A 13,053-nucleotide genomic window follows, 5' to 3' on the forward strand; every position below is an offset into this window, starting at 1 on the left:
TGAATAAAGTTCAAAAAAGCATTTATTTGAAATATAAATCTTCTGTAAATTTTTGATCAATTTAATGAACCCTTACTCAATAAAAGAATTAATTCCTTTAGAAAAACAATTACTGACCCCATTCTTTTGATCAATAGTGTTTGTATCTTACAAAAGTGTTTAAATTGCTCAAAGTTCATCCTCACTCTCAGAAAAAAAAGGTACAAAAGCTGTCACTGGGACAGTACCCTTCAAAAAGGTTCTAAAATGTACCATTTAGGTACTAATATGTACACTTTTGGTACCAATATGTACCTGTGAGGGACTAATATGCACTCTTTAGGTACAAAAGTGTACCTTTTGAAAAGGTACTGCCTGAGTGACAGCTTTTGTACCTTTTTTTCTGAGAGTGATACGGTTTGAATATGGCTCAATGGAGGATTCAGCGTTCAGTCCAATGTGAGCATAAATCTGAAAATTATATTCACTACAGAAACATCCATGGCTTTTCTGTCATTTAAAGAAGTTTAGTGATTTTTATTCTGATTTTCAATTTTCTTGATATATCCTGATCTTCTATGATTGTAGAAAAAAACAACTAGAAAAAAAAAAAAAAAAAAGATCCTCCTGAACTATGACATCCACTGGAAGTGTAAGAGTCAGTAAGAAAAGACTTGACAATAAAAGCTTTTGTTTTATTCCATTCACTTTTTGTAACATCTTTATTGAATTTGTGTGGTATTTTAAACATATTTACAGTTATTTTTTTTGTTCAGTAAAAATACAAATACAGAACACAGCATTTTCGAAACCCACCCAGCAGCACCAGGGAAGAGTGTTGGCCTGGGCTTCACTCACCATTAGTCAGTCATGTTACTGGGGAAAAAAAGAAAATGGGACACCACTTCTGCCATCTAGAGGTGAGGAGAGGACGCGGTTTAGAAACTGAAGAACTGAAACGACAGGATATAAAGAGAAAGACCCTTCGATGACACCCAGTGGTGCTCAAGTCTTTTTGAAAGACTGATTCTCAAACAGATTCTTCATGACCTAAGATGAGAAAATAATAAACTTTTCCTTCTCCGATCGATCAACTACATGAAATATTCTGTGGATGTGCCATTTCACACGATAGAAGATTACAACAAACGAACATGAGTCGGAGTGCGTAAGGCTGAGCACGTCTTCCAAACAGACTGAATCAATATTCATTAAAGGTCAAATAAGACAATTTTATTTTTTTTAAATAAATAAAAAACTTCAATATGATTAGCTGTTTGATCAAACTTGAGTGAATCATCTGATATCAGGAATCTGTGTCTGTCTGCCACCACCGGTTCTCAATGTTTACAGCCCAGGACCGAAACATTCATGGAACAAGTCATGTAAAAACTTACATGAAATATTCAGAGATATGCATTTGACTTTAAAGAACAGAAACAGGAATGACAAAAAAAGGTCTTTGACCTCAGTTTAGTATTACCAAGTCTAAAACATCCTACATCATGGGCTTTGTTGTTATGCAACTGTATTCAAAATCTTTGCACTGGTTTTTGTGTTTCATTTACTCTGGGTTTCTTGTACAGGGCACACACAGTGTATTTTCTGAACTCTAAACCCCATATTTATATATATAAAGCTCTATCTCGTTGGCTACGATTAGTGGTAAAACTGCTGTTGAAAAAATCTGGTCTGGTCTAACACCGTCGACAAATGGAAACAAATGGTGATGGCCGTGAGAATTAGCATCTAAAGCACTGCGACTTCTCACAAGTTACAGCTGCTGCTGCTTCAAGTGTTACTGATACAGTGTATGGCAAAACCCATCCATGTTTCAGAAAGCAGTGAGAATGAAACTGAGCATTCAGAAAGGATGAAAAGAAAGAGAGGAATGGAGAGACACGGAAAAGCGCGGGTTTCTGGAACGACGGTGGTGACTGTCTCACAGGCAGCATCTGTTCGATAGCAGCACGTGTCTGTTTTTACCCGCTAACCTTAACAGAGACATCGTTTGAAGAGAAATCCTGGAGAAAAGAACATCCCTGGGTGCCTGTGGCCTAAATTCAACCTCAGCTGGAGAAAGATTTCACAGGTGGTCAAACCCAACATCTGCTGTCTCCAGGAGCCCGGCTCAGAAAGTGAAAGGCTCTGGTCCGGGAACAATTTATCCACCATTTCGAAGTGATTTAGAGCTGAGCTGATGACATGAAACACCGCCAAATTAGAGAAAAAAAAAGAACGAACGAACAAACTTGTGAAAATCCTTCCCTGGTGAGAAATGCACATCCATTTCAGAAGGTCTTTATGTCCGCAAATGTGTGTACAGTGTGTGTCAGACCAGCGGCCACAATAGAGAGAGACGCACATGATCAATCCGGCAGTCTGTCCGTCGGAGAATATATGAGAGACAGAGATAAAGAGAGTTCGGTCTCCTCCGTTCACTGAAGTCCCATGATTCACAGTCCAGGAGGAGACAGTGGTTGGTGGGTACAGTTCTCTCCTCTCCTTTGCACTAGCAGCTGCTGTCTTTCACAAGGAGGGAGGCGTATAGAAAAAGGGGCGAGTGAGGGGGAGAGCGCCCCCCCGGTGCGTCCGCTCTACCGCTGGGTCTCGCTGCCAGGCAGGGTGATGTTGCCCAGGTGCAGGACGGGCAGAGGGTGGGCCTCCGTGTTGAACACCCAGTTCTCAAGAGGCAGCAGCTCATCGCCGGAGAAAAGCAGATATAGATACCTACAAAAACACACACACACACACACACACACACACACACACACGCAGGGATCATAGAATTAACCTGATACTGTTCCAAACTAAGTCACAGATCTGATGTATCCCGTTCAAAAGACATTTGTGAGAAACTGCAGTGTCTCAATGGCACCAGCAGGTTGCAGTAATGACTGGCTGTCTTTTCCACTCCAATTTCCTCTGCAAATCCTACTTGGTTTAGCTGATAGTCACTGCTTTTCACAGTGCTATCATCTGTATGTTGCATAATAATGTTAACCATTATAGTAGCATCTGATCATTATTACATTGTTTAAAGGGTTAGTTCACCCAAAAATGAAAATTCTGTCAGTAATTACTCACCCTCATGTTGTTCCAACCCCGTAAGACTTTCGTCCTTCTTCGGGACACAAATTAAGATATTTTTGATTAAATCTGAGAGCTGGCTCACTCCTCCATAGGCTTCTAAGATACTATAACTTGCTGGCCCAGAAAAGCTATTAAAGAGATCGTTAATATAGTCCAAGTGACTCTAGTGGCTCAATCTTAAGTTTATAAAGCGACGAGAATACTTTATGTGCGCAAAAACAAACAAAAATAACGACTATTATATTCCACTTTTCATTTCCTTCTCTCTGGACCTCGAGTCTTTTCACGTAGTGTTTAAGCGTAGGGCGTCTGTGTTGCACGACACCACGTATCACACACATGACCAGAGTCGCCCAATAGTGATCCTACGTGGTGACGTGCAACACAGATGCGCTGCGCAAAAACACTACGTGAAAAGACTCGAGGCCCAGAGAGAAGGAAATGAAATGTTATTTTTGTTTGTTTCTGCGCACAAAAAGTATTCTCGTTGCTTTATAAACTTAAGATTGAGCCACTGGAGTCACTTGGACTATATTAACGATGTCTTTAATGCCTTTTCTGGGCCAGCAAGTTACTAGCATAGTATCTTAGAAGCCTGTGGAGGAGAGATCCAGCTCTCAGATTTCATCAAAAATATCTTAATTTGTGTTCCGAAGATGAACGAAGGTCTTACGGGGTTGGAACAACATGATGGTGAGTAATTACTGACAGAATTTTCATTTTTGGGTGAACTAACCCTTTAATGTACAATAATAATGTGTATTTGCGTTATGCACATCAGTAAATGGAACAACTTTTACTTGAGCGTTTCAGCCAGGAAGAAGCTTTGCTGGACGTCATCGTAGGTGGGGTTGGAGGAGTAGACGTCTTTAACACCAGAGAAACCTCCGCTTACTCGACAGTATTTATCTATAGCCTGCAGAAAAGAAGAAGAAAGTTATATTCAGAAAGAATAAACACACACACACAGTACTATCCAAAAGTTTGGGGTCGGTAAGTTTTTTTTATTTTTTATTCATCATAAAAAAATAAATAAAAAATTGTATTCATCATTAATAAAACGTATCAAGGTTTCCACAAAAATACCATGGAAGGCAATGGGGACCAGAAACTTTGGTTACCCATATTCTTCAAAATATCTTCTTTTGTGTTCAGCAGAAGAGAAATTCATACAGGTTTGGAACAACTTGAGTGTAAGTAAATGATGACAGAATTTTCATTTTTGGGTGAACAATCCCTTTAAGATATATTAAAATAGAAAACCGTTATTTAAACGGTAATAATATTTCACAATTTTACAGTTTTTACTGTATTACTGTATACAAAATTAATGCAACCTTGGTGGACAAAATAGACTGTTTCCCTACCAACTCCAAACATTTGAACGGTACTGTTTTTACAAACATTTTTACTCAATTTTTACATGTGTCCCCATCACAAAGATTTTTTTCTTGCATATTTGTGACAAACAGTGTAGTTTGTTATGTTTTTGTTGGCTTAATGTGAGAAATCTTTTCACATACGTGATGTTCTTGAGGCAAAAAAAAAAAAAAAATGTAAGCATCTTAGATGAACATTTCATGGTAAAGGTTGTTAATGCTTGAGTCATCATGACTATGTCTTTGATTTCTTAAAACTGTGAGCATCAGACTATTGTTCTCAAATTCAATTCAACTATGTAATATCTTGCAGTTTCTAATAAAGTTACCAGGCAATTGGTGAGTAACTAAGGCTAGGTCAGTTCCAGATGTACTTTTTCCTGTGCATTAGCTCAGAAAGATTGTCTAAACAGTATGTGAGTATCAAGTGAAACCTTGTCCTAATCCCCACTTTGTGACTGCAAATCAAATCAATGCACGACTGTTTACTCACAGTAATGACAAGCCAGAAATAGAACTTAAAAAGCTGCTCTTTTTCTCCAAGAGCCAATAATGCTCTATTACCGTTGCTTTAGCCTCTGCAGGCAGGAGTGATGCAAGCCATCTGTGCCAGGAAAACACGGCATGATGTGCTCACCTACATGGAGCAGATCTTTCTGAAACAGCTGCTACACGGAGGACTCACCTCACACTGTTACAACACAACAGCAGCTGGCCTGATCCAAACTCACATTAACCCATTCAACAGAGATTCAGCTCAGCTCCCTTTCCTCGATTTTCCATTTAGATTACCTTTGAATCTTTGAAAACATTAATTTAATAATACTTTTAAATATAATCATTAGCAAAAAGAACTTTTCATACTATACTTTGCAATTCTGTGATGCCTTAATTAAATTGCAGCACTTAAAACAACTGATTTTAAGTTTTAATTGGTCATCGGCCATAAAAGGAAAATAATTGTCCATTAATTCCTATAATCATTCCTAGACAGAATGACATTATTTCCCCCATAAAACAACATCTCTGCAAACACTACAGTAGTTCAAATAACCAAATTGTCAAGCCGACGACATTAAACCAAAGCCATTTAACTTCCAACTGGCCATCTTGCAAAGATATGGTGAGAACTGGGAAAAATCCTAGAGACGCTCACCAAATAGATCAAAACATCACCATTTACCTAACCAAAGAAAAGTGCCAGGATCGCAAAGAGAAGAGACGATGAGACCCTCAAAAGAAAGAGGTGCACAGAGAGAGCCGGAGAGAGAAAATGATCAAATTAGAAAAGAAAAAGGGGCAATAGCAACAAAGGAACTTTGGTGATCGGGAACAAGTGAGCTTTATTCTGCTCTCTTTGACAGAAATGGGGATAGTGACAATGAGGGAGAGGAGGAGAGAGAGCCCAGGCATCCAGTGGCTCATCAAAAGAAGCCCAAATGCAGAGAAACAGTACTGTAACGGCAGAACAATGACACCCAATCAGAGAGAAAACAATGACGCTCCATTCTCAAGAGCACTTTGAAACTGTTCTAAAAAACACAAACACACTTCCCTAAAAACACAGCCTAGGTCTCACTGGCATTATAATATCATCAAAAGAAAGGCAGGGATGCATCTAAAAAATACAGATGGAGAGGTACAGGACTAAAACGAGCAGCAAAAAGATGCCACAGATAGAGCGACTGGGACTACAGATGGATATCAAAGCGATGAGATATGGGTTTAGATACTGAGGAACATCCTGTGCCAGACACTCAGTCTGTCCTTATTCTGTCTCTGATATCCGGCTGAACTCTGATGGCTGGAGATACCAGCCCGGTGAAAAGGGAGTCGAACTTTTTTCCGAACAGTTTCTTTGTGCTGCAGAACTGGGTTACGCTGATATTAAAATTCAAACTGACACAAGCCGATTATTATTTTCATGTTTTGGATGATAAACAACGCTGTACAAGCTAAAAAGCTCAATAGTTATTGTCAACATTGAATCACTGTCGTAATGCTTATTCAATACAGGCATCCCAACATTATAAATGCAGTGTAGGAAACATGGATAACCATTTTATTTTGAGATTCGACTTAAAGTCTGTAAAATAGAAATGTAACCTTTATTATAGTATAGCACAAAACTTCTCTTAAAGGGTTTGCTGTAATCTAGTACTATCCCTTTAAATTGCAGTTATATAAATGGCAAAAGTAATCTAATCCACAATTAAATATACAATATTTGGTTTTAGGCACTCCATTCTGAGGATACTAGACAAATGTAATATTTACCCAATATCCAGTAAAAACAGATTTCCAGATTAACTGCAATCTTCATTTGAATCTCTTTAGCGATTTTTAAAATGTTATATATTAATACAGTAAAAAAATTTTTTTTTTTTTAAAATGATGCATGTGAGCGGAGTGGTAATATTTCCACCGGAACAGAGATCGCTTTCTGAAGATTCTGCTCCGCTCGTTCAAACCCAGAATGCTCTTTGTGATATGCTGGTTTGAGAATATGTGAAATAAGCAATAGGTCAATGGTTGTGAAGATTATACATAACCTAAATGCACAGTAAACATCGAAGTTAAGTACGATGAAGGTGAAGAAATTGAAAGGGAGAGTGAAGAATCTATTTTTAAAAGTTATTTGTAGTTTTTTTGCTAATGGATAAAGAAACTTGAAATTCCTTCACAGCGCTATACTGTAAACAAACACACCGACGTCCACGCTGATGAGAGCGCCGATTATGTAAATATGTGCTGCACGCTTTCCTCTCAATAACAAAATAAACACAAAATAACAGCGGTGAGAAAGCATCTGATCATAGTGATGTGGATATGTTTGCAAAAGCTCTATCCAGTCAAGTCAAGTCACGTTTATTTATAGCCTACTACTTTAAAGCCATGCATTTCATAACTGTTATCTATAGGCCTACAGTAATTGAGGCATTCATTTAAGAAATTCATTACAAACGACGTATAGTACAGAGAAATGTAATGTCGGAGTGGTGGAATATCAATACACAGCCCCTATTAACCCTAACAGCAATACATTTAATATCGGCCAATTACCGATATGGTACTGATTGCCCTATTGTTCATCAGTATTCTGTGTTACTGTCATAGAGATGGAAGCATCAGGAAAGGTAGAGGGATGTGCTGACCTGCGCTGCTTCCCAGCCCCACTGCCTGTATTTGGGGTCGTGGGTAAATCTCCACATGTACCAGTACGTCTCGATGACCTCAGGCCTCAGGATGTAGTACTTCTCGTTCTGTCTCACAGCCACGGCCTCCAGCCCACTGTCGAACTTAAAGGCCTCTGGACCGAGCTTCAGTACTGCAAACAATAAAAGGTTTATGAGCTTGGCATTATTAGTTAAGTCTTCGGCCCTCGTGCTATAAATGTAAAAACTATCTGTCTGAGAGCTTGTGGCTGAGCTGCAATCAATCACAGTCTCTCAGTCAAGTTGTGTGAAATAGAAATGACACACTCTCAAAATAACCTGTAGTGTTACCATGGCAACACACCATGCTACAAATTAGATTTGAAGTCCAGAGATCTGATGCGTGGTTTATTTTAATATTCTTCAAACTTCCCCCTCTTATTCACTAACCAGTGCGATCGTAGCTTTCGTGGCAGGTGTGAGCAATCTCTGCTCCGAGCTGCAGATAGTGCCCAGCTTTATCATCCGGCGACCCATCAGCCCCCAGGGCAAACATGCCCCCAGCAAAGCAAGTCAGGTGACCCATCTTACGCTCCAAGTGCCCATTTTTCCACTCCCCGATGAAAGTAAGACCGCCGTTGGACTTACGGATGAGGTGGCGCTCGATAGCCTGCAGAAAGAGAGAATGAACAGAGAACACGCACAACACAAGAACACAAGTTGTCATGGCAACCAGCAGCCCTCACCTCGATGGCATCGTCGTAGGTCTTGCGTGCCTCTGTGTCGGTTTTGTCAGACATTAGCCAGGCCTTCAACAGGTATTCATAGAAACTATCACCCAATCCACCTACAGACGTGTGATCTGCAGAGCAAGAGAGAGAAACCAGGATAAACCAAGGAGAGCTGAGACTAGCTTTCTAAGGTATTCACTTTCACAACAATGTGAGGTCTGCAAGATTTTTAATGAGAAAGAAATTCATTATTCAGCAAGGACATATTAAATAGATTAAAAGTGACAGAAATATTTGGGATAAAGTAAAAGAATAATAATGTAAAAGCAATTATTATTTCAAATAAATGCTTTTCTTTTGAAATTTCTAGTCAAATAACGCTGAAAAAAAGTTTCCACAGAAATATTAAGCAGCACAACTGTTTCCAACTAAAAATACTAATAAGAAATGTTTCTTGAGCACTAAATCAGAGTATTAGAATGATTTCTGAAGGATCATGTGACACAATGAAGACTGGAGTAATGATGCTGAAAATTCAGCTTTTCCATCACAGGAATGAAATAAATGGATTTAATTTATAATACATATAGAAAAACAGTTGCTTTAAATTGTTATAATATTTTACAATAATACAGTTTTTACTGTATTATTGAATAAGAAACTTAAAAGACTTTCTCTTTCAAAAAATCTAAAGAAAACAATACTGATGGCTCATCCTGCACTACAGATTTCTATGCAATTTAAATGCGCTCTAGATTGAGAATGTTCCTCCCACAAATACCTGCACAGTAGTGACATTTTAGGCCAAATTAAAAGGAATGAGGTGGAAAAAATAAGATGATAAAATGTCCTGTAGCTTGTTGCTAATGGTAATTACAAAAAAAGCTGAGACTGCTCACAATATTTGCATATCGTTGCCCTAGTATTGATTTGACGGCTTCTATTGCTCTCTTCATTTGTAAGTCGCATTGGATAAAAGCATCTGCTAAATGAATAAATGTAATGTAAATGTAAATCTTCACAACACAAATGAAAATCATTTTAAGGAAATCTGAGAGCTTTCTGTCCCTCCATAAACAGCCTACACAACTACCACTTTCAAGCCCCAGAAAGGTAGGAAAGATCTAAAGTAATCCATGTGACTCCAGTGGTTTAACCTCAATTGTATGAAGCAACCTGAGTGCTTTGTTTGCACACAAAAAAAATCATATACCACTTCATTTATAAACTATTGATCTCAAACGCCTCCTATTTTAAAAAAGTGGTAAATTATGTTTGTTTTTTTTTTGGCACAAACAAAGCACTCGCATCGCTTCATAAAATTGAGGTTAAATCACATGGATTACTTTTATGATGCCTTTTCTACCTTTCTGGGGTTTGGAAGTGGTAGTTGCGTAGACTGTCAATGACAGAAAGCTCTCAGATTTCTTAAAAAAAGAACGAACGAAAGTCTTACGGGTTTGAAACGACAAGTGGGTGAGTAATTAATGATAGAATTTTCAGTTTTGAGTGAACTAACCCTTTAAGCTTAGAGTAAAGGGAGTTAGCCTAATTAGATACAACTAAACTCTTAATTTTGTGAAAATGCATTACACTTGAGGAAAGAAAAGACAATCGTGGTTATTCAACTTGCTCAGTTTTGGTTACTGTCTGTTCAAAGCTCAGTCTTTTAATGTGCCTGAATGCTGCTATAAAAGTGTATTCAGGCTTGACACGGACTCTCATTACAATAAAAATGCGCTGAAGTGAGCATGTTTTCGCTGGCGTTTATTCAGTGTGGACACACACCAGCACACACCTAATCACTTATAAACACAGCCATTGAGTGCGTGTTCCACTTTGACAGCTAATGACTGCAGAGTGAGTGTGTGTTTGACAGGCTGGGAGTCATTTGTGCTGGTAATGGCTTGTAATGGGCACCTACAACAGAACATGTAAACAATCTGTGTTGACTTGTCGGAGGGAACTGTTGAAATTAAGACAGGTATATTGAAGACATGGACAAAAACAGAATATTAAAAAAGAGGCACTAGGTTATTTATTCTGATATTAAACTATGGTGCAATTGACAGCAAACACAGATTGAGTTTATCTATCTTTCTATCTACTGTATGTTATATACAGTTCAGATGCAAAAGCCTCTAAGTGCCATCTGAAATTTTCTTATAGAATGATCATTTTTATCAAGCTTGTATATTTAAGTTCAGTAGTTTCACTTAAATGACAATTAATAGGTCATTTTCATTGCCATTTAAGTGAAATTACTGAACTTAAATATAGGATCTTGATAAAAATTATCATTCTATAAGAAAATTTCAGATGGCACTTATGGCAAATCTATTTTATATACATCCATCAATGTTATCTATTCATCCATCCATCCATCCATAGTATTTGTCTAAGTTATCTATCCATGGTATCCATCCATACATTCACCTAATAAAGTATTATATGTCTGTCTGTCCATATATCTGTCCACATTCACAGACAGCACCTGCTCATTATAACTTTAATTGAGGTATTTTTAGTGTGTGCAAGCGACGTTCCTGGACGCGGCTGCGCGCATTGACACAGGCAGGGTCTCTGTGTCCTGCTCGGTCCTGCTCCTCCGTGGTGATGACGGCGTGCGGTTAAAAAAAATCCTAAACTAATTTGAAAGTTGGGGGGACACGAACAGGATTTTGAAAAGTGCAAAGGAAATTACACCCGTGCATGGAAGAATGAGAAAGGAGCCCATTAGCACTGTCACAGCTCATAGCTGCCAGGGCTAGCGAGCTGTTCTGCATTCAGCCTGCTGGGAGAGACCTAGCGTTCAGGAGATGAGCTGCCAAAAAACATTATGAAAGGTCTTTAGAGGAGACTGGGGGTGGAGAACAGATGCAGAGGTGATGGTTTTACACGAGAGAGGTGTGAACACACAAGTGACATGGCTAAAAATTGCATCTGCAATAGCTGATTCAGAGTGAGAGCTAAATAAATCAACGAGGCAGCAACGAGGCAGGAGGCTGAAGCACTTTATGAGAGATCCTTTACAGAGACATTGAGACAAAGTTAAAGATGTATTTTATGCTAATGGATGCGAGGGACTGGCCTGGAAGAGGCGAGACGTAGAAGCTGAGATGAATTATTCAACAGGAGAGAAAAAAATTACAGGGAAAAGGGAATGGGAAAAAAAAAACGAGAAAAAAAAAAAAAACACTGAAGAGAAAGTGAGAGAGAGCTGTCCAATCACAGACCACTTGTAAGAAACTCTTACCAGCCCGTCACGCACAGGAGGTGAGACATGTTGGAATACTGAAAAAATGCAAAGCCGCCAACATAATACTGGAGGTAGTTCACAAACTGTTGCCATGTGGTTGCCAAGGTATTCTGTGGTTGCTAGGGCACGGCTTACTGTGCTAATTCAAAAGAGCCCATGTGTCTATGATATACCAGTCCCCAGATATGGCCACCTTAAATTGATACTTCAGGGATTTTTAGGCAAAAAAAAGCACAAGTTTAATTGCTTACAAAAGTAATATGACACTTTTCCTCAACACATAGTGAATTCATTTAATTTACACCCTTAGGACAAACAGTGCAGGATGAGTTTGGTGTCAAATATCATAACTAATATGTAACATTAGAGATTTGTTCTAGTGATGCTTGCCTTTGCAAGAAATGCTTATAACACAATCTGGCTAGAGCTAGAAAAATTGTGAATTATAAGAAAATAAAGTTCAGACAGGAAGTGTTGACTATGAGAATCTTGACAGGTTGAAAACAACAGAGAGAAGAAAACAAGCTGCTCAGAGACAGCAAAAGGAATAGAGAAAAAAGGTACAGAGAAAGGGAAAGGGCAGAGGCGAATGTGTACGAGTAGCAGAGAAAAGAATTTGGTAGAAATCATAATAAATATGAAAAAAGAACAAACACTATCATCGATTAAGATGATGAATAATACATAGATGGTGCAGGCTGATGTGCAGTGAGACAGAAAAAAAAATAAAAGTTGTGGAAGTGGAAAGATTGATTGAAGCAGAGACGTTTCAGACTCAAACTCCCAAAAATCCCAGTCAGACTCTCATAAACCATCTGGGCCTTTATTTCACAGCCTTTTCTGGCACTGCTGCCATTCATCGAATGCCTGGATTTTCACTTCTGCCAATCAAACACAACTCCCTAACGGCCTACACTGAAAAGTAAATGCAGTCAAAGTCTTTGAATAAAAAAAAACAACAGGGTGGATTCGAGTAACAATCAAAGATCCAGGCAGGAAATCTCCACAGAGAGGCTTCGCCGACAGCGAGCGGACAGGTCATAGACAGAGAATGATGGGCTGAAGACGAGATGTGGATCTAAAACCTAAAGGCCCCTGGAGCTGAAGTTGTACAGACAGAGTGACAGAGTTATAATGTTAAAGGGATGGTTCACACAAAAATGATTGTTCTGTCATCATTTACTCACTCATATGACTTACTTTCTTGTGTGGAACACAACAGATGATGTTTAGCACAATGTCCAAGCTGCTTGTTTTCAGTACCTGGCTATACATGATGTCCATTCAGTTTAAATTGTATAGAAAATACAAAATGAGTAAAAAAAAAAAATCGAAAACATTGTGTTCCACACAGGAAACAAAGCCATATAGGTCTGGAATAAAATGAGGGAGAATAAATGATGAGATAATATTCATTTTTGGGTGAACCGTCCCTTTAAGAGCCCATGGGGCAGATG

At 38.6% G+C, this 13,053-nt stretch overlaps 1 protein-coding gene across 2 annotated transcripts in view; it reads right to left on the reverse strand.

Moving 5' to 3' along the window:
- Window positions 1-655: 655 nt before the first annotated feature.
- man1a2 (mannosidase, alpha, class 1A, member 2) overlaps window positions 656-13,053 on the reverse strand; it is an 83,125-nt gene continuing 70,727 nt past the window's right edge. For both annotated transcript variants that reach the window (XM_081368317.1, XM_081368316.1), the window contains exons 10-14: window positions 8,353-8,468; window positions 8,057-8,276; window positions 7,607-7,779; window positions 3,873-3,988; window positions 656-2,709 (exon numbers count right to left, since the gene is read on the reverse strand). In XM_081368317.1, coding sequence (XP_081224443.1) covers window positions 2,577-2,709; window positions 3,873-3,988; window positions 7,607-7,779; window positions 8,057-8,276; window positions 8,353-8,468 — 758 coding nt within the window. In that variant the 3' untranslated portion in view covers window positions 656-2,576. The remainder of the gene's footprint in view (window positions 2,710-3,872; window positions 3,989-7,606; window positions 7,780-8,056; window positions 8,277-8,352; window positions 8,469-13,053) is intronic.

Source organism: Scardinius erythrophthalmus (assembly GCF_964197995.2).
Source record: "Scardinius erythrophthalmus genome assembly, chromosome: 6".
In the NCBI taxonomy this organism is placed as follows: domain Eukaryota; kingdom Metazoa; phylum Chordata; class Actinopteri; order Cypriniformes; family Leuciscidae; genus Scardinius; species Scardinius erythrophthalmus.